Below are 18,823 nucleotides of genomic sequence, written 5' to 3' on the forward strand. Positions count from 1 at the left end.
ACTATGTTCGGATCAAAGGGAGAACCAAGATGTGATTGGCCGTGAGATGTGCGAGTATTACTTCCGTGGGACGCGATGGGATAGATTGTAATCCGAGTCTACGAGATGAAAAGAGTGCACTAGCGGTGGTAGTAGTCGTGTAAGCTTCGCACATGAGCTGCGGAAATGGCAGTGCTGGCACACTCCAAGTTATTAATCTCGGTGTTGATCATATGCTGTAACGGCGCTACAGCCTGCCGAGTGCGCAGTCGAGGCTATTTTGGTACAGCCCTCGAAAGGCCATCATGTAATTGCTATGATAGGCGGTGTAACGTAGCCATCGTACATATAAAACCACCACGAGTGGTCTATGCGGCAATCATCCCCACATCATTTCTGCCATGAGTAACTATCCCGATGAAAAATCTAACAACCCGACCGCAATCTATCTAGAGCCCCCTGTCCCGGCTCCTCAGCAGCAACAGAATCAATACCAGGCACCTTTAAGCCCACCCCCTGCATACACCCAGGAGGCATCTTATGCTCCGCGTGATAGCACGTATCAAGAGTACAACCCTCAGCCACAAACATACCAGGCGCCTCCAGGATCAGTATCCCACCTTCCTCCAGGAAATCAGGGAGATCAGGCACCACTAGCAACTGGTCATTATGACCGAAAAGGCGGGGAATACCCAGCATACCAGGGGGCTTCCCCAGGAGCTAGGGATCCAGATGACCATAACAGGGCAGGATCATCAAATTACCCTTTATACCAGCCGAACAACAGTCTTAGCCCATACAACCAGACTCCAGGCGCTGTGCCACAAGATCGTATACCTTCCCCAAATGGCGAGAGTAAAGGGTTGTCCCTGGCTTCATTCTTTGGTAGCACGGGTCCTCCGCCAATGTGGCAACGTCAGCCGCCTCAGCATATGCGTTACGACCAGTTCCCTCCCATGTGTCTCGTCTCAAACCAAACGGACCTGAGCAAAGGCTTCCCTGAGGTAGCTCCCCCATGCCAACTATGTGTTCACCCATTTGCGACGCATGATATCTCGGAGGAGGATTGGAAACGGTCAGTAGACTTTTCATCAGGTCATCCCGTTTGGATTGATCTAAAGGGTCTTTAGATTCCTGGCAGACATCAAGAAAGCAGGTTCGTTATCTGTGGGACAACGCATCAAATCGAATGCCATACCCCTTATAATAGGGGTCGGTCTTTTTGGTACGTAGTGCAACAAGCCATTGCAGGAAATGATCCTATGTCTCCACTCCTAGGCGGGTTCCTCATGACTGGAGGCATCGAGAAACGAATGAAAGCGAATAATCGCAATGCGGCGGGAGACATCGTTGATAACTGGAACCATGTCAGTATAAGTCCTGCGAAACACCATCAGACTATTCACCATCTTTTTTTCAGTACTTCTTCGGACCTCGCAGAATGGAGGCCGTTCTCTGCCAAGGGTCCGAGCGCTTGAGCGGCCGTGAGGGAGCGGCCCCGCTTGGTGATTATGACCAACTCCGCAAGGCAAATGGCCTCCGTCGTCGAGCCTCGAGTTCCTCTTCTTCTTCGTCTTCTTCATCAGATTCCGAGGATGACAGGAGTCGCAATAAGCATGGATTCGGGTCGTCTGCATCCCACCAGTTTGATAAAAGACAACGCCGTGCCGCGAGAAGGGAGGCTAGGACTGAGAAACGCCAGGAGAAACGCGCTCGTAAGGCAGAACGTCGCAGTGGTAAGGCTCGTAGAGAACGTTCGGAGCCTTACCAGCTTTTCATTCAAGCTATCTAGTGAAATAGATGAGTAGATGCGAGATAAATCGTCAAGGATATTTATTGTATTCGAGTCCTTGTGGTCTTTGCGTGGTGTGATAAAAATGAGTCATCATTACAGACCCGGATAATAACAACCCTTTTTCAACGCCATTCATGAGAAATGGTATGGAACAAGAAAAATGTGGGGTGGGTGAAGGGTTCCTAACTTCGCTGCATTGTACGAACGTCAACAACTTGTGCAATGATAATTTACATTAGTCAGCAGCCTCTAGATTCAACAGGAACAAACAATATGTATTGACATCAAATGACGTACCGACTTTGACAACTACTCCGAAGCTTGCATCTTCAGCCTCATAACCATCAGGAAAACCCCAACTTACTTAAACTTGCCTTAAACAGACTTAAGTCGTACTTAGTGACTTAGCCTACTTTGCTAGAAATTCAAATTTGACATATTCGGGAAAAAGTTGTTCAGTCATATTAGCATACATATTTTGTTACAGGTTACACTAAAAAAATACAAAATTTACTAGGTAGATGATGCATGAGAGAGGAAACAAATGTGGCTAAGTTGATTAAGCAAGATTAAGTAAGTTGGGGTTTTCCTGATGACTATGGGCCCAACGTAGATCACCCCAAATTTCACCTACAGTGATAGGTTACATTTTCGTGGAAGACATCATGCACTAACAGATGATAATGAAGTCTATCGTATTGCAATTGGTATGTCATTCACTCCATTCTATGAGTAAATGCTCATGACTGGGTGTACTAGTAATGTGCCTTTCTGATATTGCCAAGAATAAAGCCAAAAGGCCCGAGGTCACAATTCCAATGGTTGCTTTGACAGTCACTTCTGTAATGTGTCCTGTCGCCATCAACACTAAGATATGCTGACAATGACTAAGGTGTACATTACATGGTGGACTTCAGCAGGATGGAGTACGTCAACTCCAACCAAACACCACTTGAACCACTGATCACAGTTATTTGTTGGCGAATGATGTGACAACCTACTATATAAGTCAACAATTCGCTTCCGACGTCATCTCAGTTCCTCACAAAAACTAGGTCAATTTGATATACCTCGCTCTCATAACAGAGCGTATACCCATAATTCCAAAGTTCCTCTCTAACCATATCGACCCAAGCGCACCTCTATTTGTTTTCGGGGAAGTAGTACTTGACGTCCTTCGACTCAGTCAAGCCATAGGGATTCACTTGATTCAATGGCACGAAGTCAAGGATCCAGAAAGTCAGCTTGTCGATGATCTTGGTTGTTGGCCTGTCTGGGAAACCGTTCAACAGCACATTGAGATTCCCGAACCACGACAAATTCCCTCCCTGAACCTGCTCAAACTCGGTGAGACAACTTCGAACATCCCTCTTCGGTGATTAAACACGTGGCCATCACAGATGTCTCATGGACATGAACCCCAGCTTGGGTCGAGCTGACATCTCCTAGCGTACACCACAATCATGCATCCGTTTGGTCTCTCGCATCACTCGGGTTTCTAGAAACTCGCTTGAAAAGCCTGAAATTATCATTAACGAATTGTCCTTCTCCTCAGCACTAGGTTTCCATTCCTCCAGACGATCACATATTATGCTCCGATTTCCTTTACTAATAAGCGCCCATCATACAAGCCAACTCCTCCCCGTGAGTCAAAGCTTTGGGTACAGGCTACCATGTCATATTAATGCAATAACACAGGATAGTTAGCAAACAGGTGTAATGTATTAACAACGACAGACAATGTAATGCATTTTCTCGCACACTTTTCCCGGCCGCCTTAATAGACCTAATGCATTATATCTCAGATTCTGTACCTGATCACGACGCATGTATGCGGCTGGCGCTATACCTGCTTCCTATATAGCTTGATAGCATTGGGTCCTTCAACAGGTTCGTTCATGCCTGCACCCTACCCACTCATATTACTAGGTGCCAACTACCCTCCCATAATATACCTGCCCTTCAACTCAAGGCCCTCCACCGGCAGGAGGTGAAAAAAACTCTCATAGTCAAGGTTTCGAGTGGAGGCAGCTCAAAGATCATCATTGTACCTGCCAGTGGCCAAGACATCCTGGCCTTGCGGACAATCGAGTTGGTCAGACACCTGGAAGGCGAGTTCACCCAGTCATTTCTGTGTTAATGCATATCATTGATTGGCACTCTGTGAATAGCCGCTTTGCAACAGGGATGACCGGTGAGCAGGCACCTACATCAGGCCGAGGCAATATTTCTTCTTGCACGGCTTTCTACAAGTAACGAGTTTCTAGATCGTTCCTTCGCCTGGCATCTGATTGCAGACTCGGATGTCTTTGTACTTTATCTCGTCTCTCTCCATTCAACCTCAGGTCGACTAGTACTTACCTCTTGCCTTTGGAATTTTCGTCCTCTCATGGATCTTTGAAGTGTTATTTAGATCGTCGTGTGGACTCTGTGATCTTTGATGGAGCATATATCAACATTTGTGTCAGTGGGACATTGATACTTTTGCTCGTTCTCATTTTGAATGTGCTTGTTACATTTGTTGTACCATGTTTCAACACTATGTAGAGGTCATTGAATCCAGCGTGTTTCTACTCTGAAGCCAACAAGAGCAAAATGTCCCAAACCGTCTCATCATTTCAAGTCCTTTGAAATCATACTGACTAAATCTACTAATTTACTTGATTTGAAACACATTCCCCATCAGACTCGTGCACTAGCCTCACATCTCAAGCACCAGCGATTGAATATTCAGGCGTGTTTCTGTTTTCTGTTGTAAAAGTCCAGTGAGTAACAAGGGGAGTATATAGAAACAGCAGTCTTACTTTCTGGACTGCGGGGCTGCACCGATGGTATTACCCTTCCGTCGCTTGTTGTTCTCTTTATCAACAGAGACAGGTGGGTGCACACGCGCACTTGATGACCGAATTGCATTGAGAACATGCTCACGTGTGGATGGAACATGGTGGCGCGTTGTTCGACATGGACCTTCCTCTTCTAGACCAGCAAGAGGGTCAAATGTGTTGGAATCTGTCACATTCATGCTGGAGGTGCTTGCAAGGGGTGTAGCAGGTGGTAGATGATTGGAACGAGAGAGCGGTGTGTTACTAGACATGGCTGTATAACCTGAGAATGCAGGTAAAATATGATCTGTTGGTTCATGAGCAATGGGCAGGGAATATTGATAATCAAATGAGTCGGAGGAGTCGTCCATGAAGCTAAAGTCAAGATTGTCGAGACCAGATGTGAATGGGTCATAGGGTGGTAGGCTTGCGATAAAATCGTCGATAGCAGACATATCCAAGCTGGATATGTCGAATTGGTCGAAAGTGGGGGGGACAATATTATCATCAGTGATGGTTGGTGCTACAGTAGTGGTCCAAGCGGTTACAGGTGCTGGTGATGAGTCGACCATAGGCCTTTGGTCATCCTACACGAGTTTGAAGGTAATGCATTACCAGAAATGCATTACAGCATTGTTAGAACATGTGATGCATTAGCAGTGAGAATTCAACAGATGATTAATGCATTACTTACCATGACTCGGTCGAACTCATAAAGGCCATTCAGCCCCAGCTCAATATCGTTTATAACCCCAAGCTCTTCATTCTCCCTAACATTTTCCTCCTCCTCAGCAGCCTTTTCCTCTTCTTCTTCGCTACCCTCCCAAAAAATATTGTCTGACTTGTCAGCCAACTCATCTGCAATAGTACCTGCATCCAGTGCTGAAGCCACCATCTTATCGTCATGGGCTGATTGAACAAGGTAAATGACATTGCCGTCAAGTAATAATTGATAGATGCTTACCTAGTGCCAATTTGACGAAGTTTGCATAGGCCGTTTGAACTTCACTGAACCCAGCATATTCAGCCAAAAACTCGTCCCCCATCTCCGTCTCTCCGAGATGGTAGCTGCATTATCCAGTGAGTTAATAGTTTCAGGTGTGTGGGAAATTCAATACTTACTCAAGAACTACAACGTCTCCCATGGCTGGGTTTTGTCCCCCCGCAATACATGTGAACTTAAGTCCACCCGTCTTATGGGACAAGTGGCGGAAGATGCGATCAAGATGCGCCCCGAGTTTGCTGAAGGCTCTGCATATATAGGTGAGAACAAGTTATTTGATATGAAGCAGGACACACTTAATCTTCTCCTCTTGTTCAACTTCTGGAACGAAACTGGCTCTAGCTAGTTCACATTTTTTTTTCCAGTTCACAAGGGCTTCTTGGTGCCTTTCTTGGACCTGAGCCTTGATGCCATCATCTTCGGCTGCATATTTGGTGCGAGTGAGGTCCTTCCGTTTTACAAGCTTTTGGCCACGTGTTGTGATACCCTCGGCCTTGATTGCCGCATCTGCTTCCTCCTTCACGCGCTCATTGTAGAAAATCTGTGAGTATACTTCCACTTCTTGTGGAGCTCGTCCTGATACCTCATCTCCTCCATTCAGAGTTTCGCTGAGGTCAAGCGCCCCTTTTAATCCTGCTACTCATGCAAGACGTGCGACGTTAGTCTGCCATCTATACCATACTTTGATCTGCTATAAGGTCTCGCAGGTTAGCATGGTATAACCAAATTTTATGCATTGAATACTTACTATTTTATGAATACTCTTAGCATCAGTTAGTATTTTTGTCTGGGCTGCTGTGAGGTCGCCCTCCAAAGGGACACCCATTATAGCGCGTTTGTGCTCTGGCCATTGCACCTCAAATGCCACCCACATGTTGAGAAAGAATGCCGTGTATACTTTTGCCTTTTGACAAATGATATATTTGCTGAGTAGACTTAACAGGAATTTTTGCTGTTCTGCAGTAGCCCATGGCTTTGGCCCACGACGACGTTGCATTGTCAAGTAGATGAGGTGAATGTAGGAGATGATGGTCCTGGAGTCAGTGGGGAGGTGGAGATGAATCAACAGAAATCAACATTCTTAAAAGCCAGCCCTCGGCTTGGTTGTTCTATTCGCTATTTGGTGGCCATCAGCGCAGATTGCAGAAGTTAATGTTCGATCAAGCTGGAAGGGGTCCAACTCGGCACCAACCAAAGATATTTCGCTGGATGGCAACTCTCAGTGGGAAGTAGACTATTCTCGCACTTATGAAACAATGATGTCCAAGCTCTACTACCAAGTGAACCACTGCCTATTTTCCAGTCTGTTGCTCATGCAGTTTTAACAAGGATGAACCCAGCTTAGCTATAGTTACCAATGAATGAGTGAATGCGCGAGTATTGTAATCCGTCGTCTAGCGGAAGTTCAACAACAGCCTAGGCTTTGGGCTTGAGTGGGCTAATAGGCTTGTCAGACTAAATGTATTAGGTTCAGCTGTACAATGGCCTGGGCTAGGCTCACTGAGCCGAAAATAATATACATTTCCTATAGACTACGAGACTTTTCCAGATCCTGATAGGGTAAGCGTTGACCAGCTACCAGGTAGTGTTGCCGAAGTCCAATCCCCAGATCTGCTCCTCCAGGGTGTGTGAAATCGCCTCGTGGAAGTAAAGCATGATGACAGGCCGGAAGACGGACGCAAGGATGGGGTGGTTGGACTGCTTAACTTGCATGTCGATACCTTCTGCCACATTCACCTCGATGTGTTCGATCTTGAAGAACCATCCGAGACTCTTGCACTCCATGAGACCTTGGGGCGTATTTGGGATCAAGCAGAACTCAAGATCAATGCTGATGCCTTTTTGCGGGAGACCGAACTTCATGAGACCTGTGAAGTCCTTGGGCCCGATGGTAGCAACCTTATCCCTGTAGAAGAATGAGACCTCCTTGAGCATGAGCTGGACTGCTTGCATCTTGATGTGCGTGAGTGTGCCAATGACAGTGGTGGTTGACTGCAACCCGGCAGGAGCGGTGATGTCAACATCAGTGATATTGCGGATATAGACGTGCCCAGGAAGCAAGCCTAACGATGAGATGTCGAGATTCTCGAGCACAAATTCCATCTCCATATCAACATACTTGGTTCTATCAGGCTCGTCAGCGGATGCTGAAAATGCACAGTTGACTCAGGAACTCACCTTGGAATCGGAATGTTCTTGATAACGTGCAACCAGACATGCCTTCCTCAGAGACGATAAGATCGGGCTTGACTTCAAGTAAACATCTGTACTCTGCACAGCGCTTGATGTCAACACTGCTGTCCCCAGCATCATCCCAGGCAACAGTGTGCCCCAAATTTGGTGCCGATAGAAGTTTAAATGAGAGTGTCAGAAGAAGACATGTGAATCGGGATGGAGATGTGACTTACATTTATGAGAGCTTATTTGAGAGCTTTGTTATAGGCAGAAATGATGATAACAGGGAGGATGTTGTGTTTGAGCTGCAAGAGGGATTGAGTGAATTTCTCCTGCTATATCATGATAGGATGTATGGAGCCGCACTCTGTTACCACCAATTGAGGGCGGAGCGATTTCCAATATGGTGTCAATGTCATGTGCGCGCTCCACTTGAGGCCCTTTGAGTGTGACATCATTCGAGTGCTCCTGCACTCCAGTGTCGACGTTCGACGCCCATAGAACTTATCAACATCTGTCATGTCTCCGGTATCAATGACGCTGCTGACTTACTTGCAAACAGTTTAGTGCAAAATGTGTGAGCGTGAGTCTTTGACTCATCCGTTAAATGTGGTCGCGTACTACGTGGTGTATGAAGAGTTCCACAATGTATGATATAAAATTATATTAGATATCATACAAGACGGCCAACAGGACGACACCCACACCAAATATGCATGAGGCGCTTTTGATTCGACTATGCTTTTCACAAACTTGTGAAGGCCGATTAGTAACTGGCTTAGTACATATACACTCGATGGTAAAGTTGCTCTGGGTATATCAGGCTTGAAGGATGTTACGGCTGGCTGTCAGAATGAATTCCCATGCCATGGAGGCAGAAGGGACATACACGAAAGAATAGTGCGATAACAGTAAGGGCACTCGATAGATTTGTGTGTGCCAAGATCCGCAGCAGACGCGAATGGGTCATACGGTGATTTCCTACAATGCTTCAGTTGATTTTTGTATACTCTCAAAGTTCCTGGCACACTCACCTTGTAAGCGCCAGCACCAGGCTCCAAAAACATCTCAGTTTCAATCCAAATACTGAGACGTGAGTTATTAGTTTATATCATTTACCTACCAGTACTTAACATTGCATAGTCCGAATAGTCGCACCCGTTTGTCTAGTGTCATGAACAATGTTTTTAGTTTCCTTTTTGGTATTCCCTATTAGTTAGTACACACACGCGTTTCTCCTTTTTCTCTTCTTTAGTCTTGCACTCGTCTGTTTTGATAGGTATAGCTCCAATGTTGTATCTACCGGTCTCGCTAACGTCGTCTGTTTTGATAGTCCGTTGTGGTTGTCGTTCCGCATCTCGCCTCGGCCTTTCTCGTTCTGATATCTAGGTACAGACTTCATTAGTATAAAGTTTCAATTTGAATGCTGAGATTTGCACCTGTTTGTCTAGCCTTTCGTTGTGTTTTCAATTTGAGGCTGTTCAACATGTTGCGAATTGATTCACATGCATCCTGTAGAACTACCAGAGACGTCTCCATCTACCCTACAGGAAGGTCACGCAGCTAAAACCATTCTATCCAATCGGACAGCTGCGCAGCAATCCATTGTATCATTGGGAACCCACCATGGATTCTCATACGGGCAATATGGAGATGCCCGAGGGCGGGATTGCTATCTATACGCCGACTCGCGAATTATCTTTGGCAGAGAGCGATCCGATGAGCAGTGCCTCGTCGCATCTCACATCAAGTCCAGAAGCTGAACATAGTGCTTTGGAGGAGGTTCGTCGTTGTCATCGTCCCCCCCATGTTGCCTTGGGGTACAAACTGTCTCTTCCAATGGATGAGCAACTCGCAGAGAGGAAAAACGAGTTGCAGTTCAGGTCATTAGCGCAGTCGAGTCACAAGTTCTATCATTTCCATATGTCCTTTTCTGTGTTATAACTGTTCTTAGGTGTTCTGGCACTGATTGAACATGTGGTTTCGTTGGCAGTTACATTACCCCTTTGGTCACCTTCTCATGTCGAGCTGGGCACACTGGGATATCTCTCTGCACCAAAAGGAAAGTTCATTACGCTCTTTAACGCCATGAAGCCCCACCAAACAGCAGGGAGCAAAGTGACGAATATTCCTTCGCTGGGCGGGTACCTCGAGGGACCTATTCATATTGGGAAGAAGTCTGATTCAATGCGTACGATGACACAAAGAGGGCTTGAGCTCATTTCCGGGTTGTTGACCTTCCCGCTGATAGATCATGATGGGTCATATTCGTGAGTGCACAGCAGGTATATTTTTGACCGGTTTGTTTTAATCACGCACATTCAGGGAACACATTTCGAGGTGTCACCCATTCCCCCTTCGAGCGGGCCATAAGGCTGCATTTATCTATGCAGAGTCGACAATGTACCGATTCATAGAAGATGTTACAAGTAACATCGGTCACATGGCCCCCCTATCATTTTCCCTTCATCCTCGCCCTCACCATCTACCGGTTCGTCCTCCTTTACCGACTTTCCGTTGACCGGATCCTCGGGACCGTTCCTGTCCCTCGCATCGCCCGCCTCTATGCATGTGCACGCACGTTCCTCCAATGATTCGACCACCAATGTGGTCCTGCACCTATGACTCGGTCTGACTCATGCCACCAATGTGGCTTTCCCTTTCTGTTCCTTCTGACTGCGGATTCCCACATGTTGTATTCTTACCGTTGGTCCGTTCCAACGTTTCTCGGTCTCATTCCACATTCGACCATCCATCACTAATCCGGCTCTGTTGCCAACGCACCTATACCATTCTCGTTTCCCCTTTACCCTTACCTACTGTGCGGTAGCCTTGCCCTTAACCCTCTCCACTTAGTATAAGTAGTTGGTCACCTTGTACTAGATTCTCTAACTTGAATCTACTCAATCTTCCCTGGAACATACTTCTCTCTGAAGCCCCCTCAGCTTCAGTCTCTAGTATCTTTTCTTAGTTGCTCATCGCGACTAAGTCCACCCTGATCGACCTCATCGTTCGGACAAGACAGTCCTGACCTTGAGCGACTTCAAAGACATCTGTCTTAGAAGTCACGTGACACGCGCATACTGAGATAACTGCCAACTCGTCGTCGCCAGTCTCTCTTGCTATACCGGATCCTTCCAGTTATGTCACGAACGTTGGCGGATGACGCCCCTCTTAGGGCTCTGCCTAACAGATCTATTTGAGTGTGTAACAGAAGACCTCGCAGCACCAAAAGACTGGTTCAAGGCTAATGTCAATACCATTGTCAAGGAGTATGCTCCCTATCATCCCATTCAAAAAGAAGACATTATTTTGGGTGAGCATCCTTGTCCTGGCTATTCATAGTCGAGAGTATACCGACTTTCCCCGATAGTTTGTGGTACTTTGTCTGCACCCGAGTATGCGCTCTTCATGAGCCATTCTCATCCAAATGGCCAAGCCCATTTCAACATCTTTATCGCCAGAGTGGTCGACCATGGGGCACCTTCACCACAAATACCCGATTGCCTTGTCCTTTTGACACTCTGACACCAACACGACTTCCAAGCTCGCAGCCTCGCACTCAACAGATCTTCTTTTTGCCATACCTATTGATTTGCTCAAACTCCCTACAGGCCTTGTGGAACTCCGCATATTCTTCGCCTTGTACCTCTCGCTCCTTGCTCACCCACTGAAGGGTTAGGGTTAGGGTTATTCCAAATATGGAGATCCATTCCAGAACGTCCCTAATCTAGGGTTTGGTTCCAAAAGCGGGCTTAGTGTACTTGGTGCACAGCAATGCTCCTCCTGTTTGACGTGACTTTTAAGGTACCCGGGCACATACGGGCATCAACATCCAAATTTCGAGTTACCCTTCTTTTTGGCTTTAGGATCAATCTTAATACTATTTTGCAGAGAAAACACTCGAAATATGACATTGACGACAATCTGCCCTCATTATTGGACTGGCTCGAATCTTGTCTCAATTATCCGCGTGTCTCCAGTAGGCAATGACAGGGGTACTGGCCACCTGCATGGGTTGCGGGTAAGGGTACTTCGTGGGTAGGGGTGGGGGTATGACCTTTGGACACCCATACCCATACCCTTATAGTGGGTAGTCACTTGTGTCGTAACTCATCACACTTGCGCGGTCTCTATTGTAAATTGGTGAGTATTATTTCATCTATATACGTTGTATGGACTTTGCTGAGCGGACGTCTCGTTTCTCTTCTCTTTGGTAGCATAAATGTCTGCGTCCAAAGTCCATGCGTGCTAGTCATGGAGAAGGACGATGCGGTGGTGCATCATCTTTGGCTTCTGCATTGTCCACGCTGTCCTCGGCTGCAGCACCACCACATTCTTCTTCTTCTGCGACACCGGTCCAAGTCGTGGAGGTGGTGAGTCCTGGTTGCAACTCCTTTGTGGAGGAAGGACGATGAAGGCAAGACTGTTTGCAACGCGCAAGTTCTCATTTGTTGTTCCTTCTATATTTGTACCAATCTCTTATATACATACAGATGCGGCCTCTACTATAAGCTTCATGGCTCTGCTCGTCCCATTAGTATGAAATCCTCCAGGCCTGTTATCGGTGGAGTTCTGAAATATTGGGGGAATGCTCATGCTCGTCTGGCTTAAATGGCATTGGACTTCTTATCTGCTCTAGGTATGTGATCTGGATGTTTAGGCTTTGATATCTTCTGACTGCAGCATGGACTAGCATCTTTTGTGAACGCCGAACGAGTATTTTCCTGCGGTCGTTTGCATGTCAATCACCACATGCTATGCTATAGTTAATGGGTACTAGTAGATATATCATGTACCCGCGGGGTGACCCGCACACCCGCAGGTACAACCTGCGGGTCAACCCATACCCATGCCACTTGACCCGGGATGGGTATGGACATGACTTTATTTCTCAATTTACCCGCGGGTAGCACCTGGGTATGACCTGGGTCGACCCATGTCAGGCCCTATTGTACATTGCGCCTCTGCTCATTACACGAGGGTGCGAGCAGTGCTCATAGATTGCCTTCCCAAGGAAGCAAGTGAGGGTCAGAGGGAACAAGTTGCATGTTTGTCAAGAGCTTGCTGCATGAAAGAACAAAGAGTGAAGTAAGATGAGTACGAAAGTGAATAGGGATGTCAGCTACTAATGAATTTCAGCTACCAATGAGTTGCGGCTCTTATTGTGAAGGCATGGGGAATCTGACTATATCCAATCGTTCAATCGCATTCCTCAGTGCTTTCTCCCCAACCTCGAGTGACTCAACCCCGAAATAAACAGTGTTGGTAATTCCTTTCACCATGGGCATATAGGTCCTGAAAAGACAATTTATTGACACCGAGACATTAAGATAACATGCAACTTACTCGCCGGTGAAAACCCCGATATAACACCCACTTGTGATGCAGGTGAAGGGCGGAGGAGCATTAGCATCTGCTGGAATATTGTATAGTGTGCCACAATAGAAATAAATGTAGCAATCATCTACAATAGCATCAGCAACTTTTGCATACCCTCGCTCGTTTGCATAGAAAATAATGTCGTCGCAGTCTTCAGCAGGCGCGTAAAATGGCGCCAAGGATACATACACTCTGTTCGTGTCACATGCAGTCAGTAGTGCTGACATATCGCAAGGAACACATGGCTCAGATAATATATCTGAATCAAAGTGAGACTCGTACAGAGATAGAGGATAGTACACACCAGCAACATCTTCTGTCAAGCTGTTCAGGCCTACATCCAAGTCATGACAAACCACAGGCATGCAAGAAGATTCGGAAGGTGTAACATGTGAAGACGGAGCTGGGAGGACAGATGACCCAATAATTCCTAAGACAATCAAAGTGAGACAGCAGATGATTCAATTGAGAGAGATAGAGGAGGGGACTCATGAATGACTCGGACATCGTCCTCCAGACCAAGTGCAGCCTGTCGACACAGCAAGGTTTGAACCATGCAGGTAGATGATGTTAACTCGGAATGATTGTGATGTGAGGCTGAAAGACGAAATCAACATATCTCGGCCTTAAATACAGGTAAACCATGGAACTCACAAGTAGAGTAATGCATTGTTCCACAGGATCTTTAATGCATTAGCCGCAAAATTGCATCAGAACTCATACGGCAGAGTCAAAAATGCATTACTTACTATGTAATGCATTATTCCAATAACAACATGACACGGGATTGATAGTAGGACTCAAGTGCTGCTTGATTGGATGGAATGGGATATATTCTGGATGAAGCTTGAAGAGTGGGACGCCTTTAAGTACTGAAGAGTACTGAAGCACTGGTATCAGTTTTGGGGGGAATTTGTTCTCACAGTCCATGAATGTCTCACGCCCAATGACAATTGTTGTGCCACTACAGTATACACATACTCCCTGAGCGCACCATGAGTGCCAGTCCTACCAACTCAAGTAATTATCAGGCTGGCTTATTCCATGCTCCTTCATTGAAGAATCTAAACCACCGAAAACGAGTGAAACTCAATATATATAAGCCTCCCAACCCTGATGCACCAAGCGTGCACCCTGCATACACGTTCATCTCACGACATCAAGGCTTTACTGCACGAAGTTCGCAAGTTTTCAGTTTTCCCGTTTCATCTGAACAACTGGTCAGTATGACAGTGGAGGATGGAGTCGCATTAGACCATGATGGACATTACTCTCTGGAAGAGCAGGAGCAGGATCCGGTCTTTGAAATTGAAGCCGAAGCTGCCAACAGCAATAGGCGGAAGCGCACTGCAGGAGTAAGTATTCCTCAATGACTTGGCCAGCATGTGTACATGTAGGTTGAATATTGATCCCTCATCTATCCAGGATCACCCGCTCTTGACATGGACAAAGGACCAGGACCTTTTTTTGCAGGAACTGCTATGACACGAGGGCCGCGGGGACTATGTATACAATACTATCTGCAGAATCTGTGACTCCGGCGCTCCACAATTTCGCTGTAAAGATTGCTTCAGCACTGAGCTGTGCTGCCATGATTGCATTGTTGCAACTCATACTAAAAACCCATCGCATCGGATCCAGGTGAGAGACTATCAAATAGATGAATATGTCGTTTACTTAGAATGATTATTGACAGGAGTGGACGGGCTCTTACTTTGTGGCCATCTCGCTAAAGAAACTAGGGCTGCGTGTGCAGCTCGGACACCCAGCAGGTGAACGATGTCTGTTGCCTGAGAGGGCATTCAACGACGACTTCACTCTTATCGATACCAACGGGATCCATGAAATCGGCCTTGATTTCTGTGGCTGTGAGACCGCTCAAACACACACACGGCAACTGCTTCGTACTGCTTGGTTCCCGGCAACAACAACTGATCCACACACGGCCACTACTTTCCAAATCCTCGAACAATATCACATCCTATCGTTCAAATCCAAATGTTCAGGCTACGAATTTTATCATGCTGTTGCACGACTCTCGGACAACACAGGACTTCACCCACAAAAGGTATGTGTTTGACCTCTTTCCTCTGGTTCAAACATTCATCTCACTCGTATCATCAGGATCGTTATGAAGCCTTTATGCGGATGGTGTGCGAATGGCGACATCTAAAAATGCTCAAGCAGGCTGGCCGGGGATATGATCCTGCTGGTGTCGAGGGTACTAGAAGTGGTGAGTGTGCTGTGATATGCCCAGCTTGTCTGCAACCAGGTAAAAATCTACCTGATAATTGGTGTGATGCGCCAAAAGGAAAACGGTACAAGCGGTTGCATTTATATCTATACTCACTTGGCTGACTGATGACTAGTTGGTTGTATGGACTCTTTCTAGCGATTGATGCCAACTTTTGGCTCAAAAGGCGCATGGTGTCTAAGGATAGTGTGGACCCTGGCCTCAGTCATGGATGGGCTTATTTTGTCGAGGAGACCGCTTACAAGACGTATCTACAATCCTATACCGGCAGCCCACAGCAGGTGAGTTTTTGTTGTATTCATCTACGTAATTTACTCTGACCAGCTATATACATAGAAAAGTACATGTTCGTCCCACAATGCAGTGAACATGGCAGACACGAAAGTATCCCATGATCTAGCTGCTACAGGAGTCGGGACCATTGATTGCGCTCGACACAACATGAAGCTGCCAAATGGCGTTGGCGATCTACAAAAAGGCGAAAGGTATTTATTAAATTAGCTGGCAGGTGATTGATGATGCTGACTGAACATAGATACATGAATATGGACTTTTGTTCTTCTCAAGCCTCTGTGGACACTGTGTAGACGCACTCAATGTCTCATACGACATCGCCTGCCAGTGGCACAAGAACTTATGGCAGAGGATGTCTACAATGCCGCTTGACCTCCATCTAGACCATCTGGCAACATTTGTCAGGTTTTTCGTCCCGAAATTTCACCTCCCTGCTCACATTCTGGCGTGTCAGACCAAGTTTTCTTTTAATTTTTCGAAGAATGTTGGACGTACTGATGGTGAAGCACCTGAGCGGGGATGGTCAAATATTAACCCCATGGCCTCTAGTACCAAAGAAATGGGGCCAGGCTCACGGAGAGACACACTTGATGACCATTTTGGTGACTGGAATTGGAAGAAGGTTGTAGGACTTGGTACGTTGTGACTACAACTTTGTACTGGCATGTATGATAACGTATTTGTGACAGGTGCAACACTGCTTCGTAAAATGATTGAGGCCCGGGAGGAACGCAAGGCACATCAAACAGCATTTCAAGAACTCAACGAAGCTCTGGCGCCAGAGACAATGGAGGCCTGGAAGGTCGAAATTGAATCCTGGGAGGAGAACCCAAATGATTCATTGGTCGCAAATCCATTTGAAGCAAAAGTCATTCGTGAGTAGCATGCACCACACCTGATCACGAGGAGCTACTGATGACTTGGGCTACAAGCTGTTACACAAGCTGCTGTCCGGCTCCAACTTGCCCAACTCGAGGCATCTGAGCTCCACCAAGGCACTGATGTTTCAATGCACGCTGAAATCTCTCCGAGTATATTCATTGCATCGGGGATTGACCTGGAAAATGAACAGTATGTAGTATTATCTGACTTAATTTCATTCTAATTCATTTCTTGCCAAACAGGCATCGTCTGAAAGTAGATATTGCAAAGCAGGGTCTGCATGCCACAGATATGCAAATGGGCAGTGTCCAACGACTGCGGAATGCATTACAACGCAAAATTGATACTTGGAAGCGCATCCAAGCTCTCTACACCCCTGCAGTACAGCTCTTAGAATCCAGGGTCGAGTTGCCTTCCCACAGTACCTCAGACATCATCAATCCCAAGGATTCTCAGCTCTGGCTCCCATCCGCTCTGTGCAGCAAACCTATACCTTGCGATCTGTGGCTCCTCACGACTGAGTGGGAATTATGATATGCTCAGGCTGCAGATGCCCTCGAGGAAATCAGACAGAGTCTTCGCCTGCAGGACTACATGTATACCTTCAAGAGGGACTGGATATGTGGCCAAAGTGCAAATACTTGTGCCCAGAATGCTCTCAGTCGTGTTGAAGCCAGGGCAACAGCTGCAGCAGAGAAGTATCGTGCAGCCCGTGTGGCTCTCTCATCTCTTGCACACGTACTTGGAAAAGTTGGCTAAGATCACAAATACAAGGTTCTCGAAAGGAAGGACAATATGCGTGGCATGTCAGTTCCCAAGTGAGGGGAAAGCGAAGGTCAAAGACAGTTGTCGTGGATCTGGCTGGTTGAAGGAGTCGGGGATGATGAAGATGAAGTGGTCCAAGATAGTAAGCTGGGGCGCAAGTTGTGACAAACAGACGCTAATCTTACTGGCAGGTCTCAGAGTGGAATGGTGCAAAGCTCGTGCAAGGGCCATGTGATGGGCAGAAGAAGTTGAGCTGCTCCAGGAGGAGATGCGCCGGGTGACCTGCTTTCTTAGGTGGCACGCATCATGGTGGAACCAGAAGATTGTGGAACACATGCTCACCTCTACTGACCATGAAGGTCTAGGTGCCTATGCCTATCGTCAGGCTCAGCTTAGGAATGATCTTGCTGACTGTTTCAAGAACAAGTGGGCAGCACATCTCCCACTGACTGTAGCCTGTAATACTATGTGTCCAGCAGACGATGAAGCCGAGTTAGATCTCTACCTCCCAGAATTGCCGCTCCCTTAATATCATTGTGACCTAGTATGCGCTGCCGCTGGCTTGTATTAATCGAGAAAGTTCTTGTGGCTCAAATGTGCTTGTCCTCGTCATCGTCACCTGCAGGCTCATTAGCACCATTTACACTCTCCTGCAAGGCAAACGAACACAGAGGAACTCGGCAGCATCTTGTCATTATCATGAATTAATGTATTCATTTGGCTTGTAGTTACACTAGTTAATGCACTACATGTGTCTTGTAACCATCAGGTATAATACATTACTACCCCAGGATGTGGTGTTGGGTATAGGTTGCTCTACAGATCTAACTTTAGTATATATCGATCCACATACGGTACGGTGACTTCAGCCAGCAATGCGAGGAGTTCCCAGTGGATCAGTGCTTTGCCCCGTTGTCTGTCATTGCGCGCAGGGTGTCTGAGGTGCAAGAAGAGCTTTGCACACGAAAAGGGATTGAGGCTACACATGTTATCATGACAAGCGATGAAAGGGACCCGGGGTGATGGTCGGATGTTAGGGCGTTGAGGTGGATGTGGGTATATTATGCAGTGGAGCAGGCAGAGGTGATCTATGGAAAATGGTGAGCTGATTAGATGTCATATTTTCATTTTGACGCTAAAAGTTGTGGCTGTTACCAGGCATCCGGTGCTCCTCGATGCTATCATTCAGTCGAATGGAACCTTCGTTGGCACTCGTGGTTCTACTACGCCCACACTAGCTAGCCGCAGAGTACAGTCGTGGCATGATGGAGCGACTCGGCTGACTAGATCAAGGTGGCCGGCACTGATGCTGATCGGAATGCTAGAATCGAAACTACTTTACGGTTGACAAATCATTGGCTACAATGTTCTTGTATTTTTTATTTATGACGTGCATAATGGTCACTCTCAGGCTCGAAATTCAGATGCATTCACAGGCAAAAGCAACAAAAGCTTAATCTTCTTCTTAGTGC

General features: G+C 46.6%; 6 protein-coding genes across 6 annotated transcripts; 3 read left to right on the forward strand and 3 right to left on the reverse strand.

Moving 5' to 3' along the window:
• Positions 1 to 195: 195 nt before the first annotated feature.
• Positions 196 to 1,963, forward strand: F5147DRAFT_698163 (uncharacterized protein). Its single transcript, XM_041437537.1, has 4 exons — positions 196 to 1,054; positions 1,110 to 1,204; positions 1,258 to 1,346; positions 1,400 to 1,963. The coding sequence occupies exons 1-4, from the start codon at positions 381 to 383 to the stop codon at positions 1,769 to 1,771; spliced, it is 1,230 nt and encodes a 409-aa protein (XP_041292095.1). The 5' UTR covers positions 196 to 380; the 3' UTR covers positions 1,772 to 1,963.
• A 694-nt stretch (positions 1,964 to 2,657) lies between these two features.
• Positions 2,658 to 4,405, forward strand: F5147DRAFT_653443 (uncharacterized protein; the record flags this gene model as incomplete). The annotated part of the gene is made up of 9 exons (XM_041433784.1): positions 2,658 to 2,700; positions 2,861 to 3,121; positions 3,330 to 3,418; positions 3,580 to 3,603; positions 3,639 to 3,664; positions 3,704 to 3,898; positions 3,946 to 3,968; positions 4,188 to 4,237; positions 4,322 to 4,405. The coding sequence occupies 9 exons, from the start codon at positions 2,658 to 2,660 to the stop codon at positions 4,403 to 4,405; spliced, it is 795 nt and encodes a 264-aa protein (XP_041292096.1).
• A 99-nt stretch (positions 4,406 to 4,504) lies between these two features.
• F5147DRAFT_774438 (uncharacterized protein) lies at positions 4,505 to 6,596 on the reverse strand (the record flags this gene model as incomplete). Its single annotated transcript, XM_041441608.1, has 7 exons — positions 4,505 to 4,523; positions 4,579 to 5,183; positions 5,291 to 5,505; positions 5,561 to 5,664; positions 5,719 to 5,847; positions 5,896 to 6,235; positions 6,362 to 6,596. 7 exons carry the CDS (start codon positions 6,594 to 6,596, stop codon positions 4,505 to 4,507), a joined length of 1,647 nt encoding a protein of 548 aa, XP_041292097.1.
• A 578-nt stretch (positions 6,597 to 7,174) lies between these two features.
• On the reverse strand, positions 7,175 to 7,912 carry F5147DRAFT_803085 (uncharacterized protein; the record flags this gene model as incomplete). The annotated part of the gene is made up of 2 exons (XM_041443318.1): positions 7,175 to 7,717; positions 7,778 to 7,912. 2 exons carry the CDS (start codon positions 7,910 to 7,912, stop codon positions 7,175 to 7,177), a joined length of 678 nt encoding a protein of 225 aa, XP_041292098.1.
• Positions 7,913 to 12,936: 5,024 nt separating this feature from the next.
• F5147DRAFT_653446 (uncharacterized protein) lies at positions 12,937 to 13,663 on the reverse strand (the record flags this gene model as incomplete). Its single annotated transcript, XM_041433785.1, has 5 exons — positions 12,937 to 13,072; positions 13,124 to 13,190; positions 13,271 to 13,348; positions 13,461 to 13,490; positions 13,513 to 13,663. 5 exons carry the CDS (start codon positions 13,661 to 13,663, stop codon positions 12,937 to 12,939), a joined length of 462 nt encoding a protein of 153 aa, XP_041292099.1.
• A 719-nt stretch (positions 13,664 to 14,382) lies between these two features.
• F5147DRAFT_746023 (uncharacterized protein) lies at positions 14,383 to 17,880 on the forward strand (the record flags this gene model as incomplete). Its single annotated transcript, XM_041439808.1, has 16 exons — positions 14,383 to 14,511; positions 14,648 to 14,797; positions 14,853 to 15,224; positions 15,281 to 15,474; positions 15,526 to 15,691; positions 15,747 to 15,895; positions 15,978 to 16,339; positions 16,394 to 16,579; positions 16,637 to 16,775; positions 16,829 to 17,107; positions 17,156 to 17,336; positions 17,361 to 17,404; positions 17,429 to 17,493; positions 17,543 to 17,569; positions 17,594 to 17,809; positions 17,831 to 17,880. The coding sequence occupies 16 exons, from the start codon at positions 14,383 to 14,385 to the stop codon at positions 17,878 to 17,880; spliced, it is 2,709 nt and encodes a 902-aa protein (XP_041292100.1).
• Positions 17,881 to 18,823: the final 943 nt, after the last annotated feature.

The sequence above is a fragment of the Suillus discolor genome (genome assembly GCF_016758755.1).
Source record: "Suillus discolor strain FC423 chromosome Unknown F5147scaffold_32, whole genome shotgun sequence".
Taxonomy (NCBI): Eukaryota; Fungi; Basidiomycota; class Agaricomycetes; order Boletales; family Suillaceae; genus Suillus; species Suillus discolor.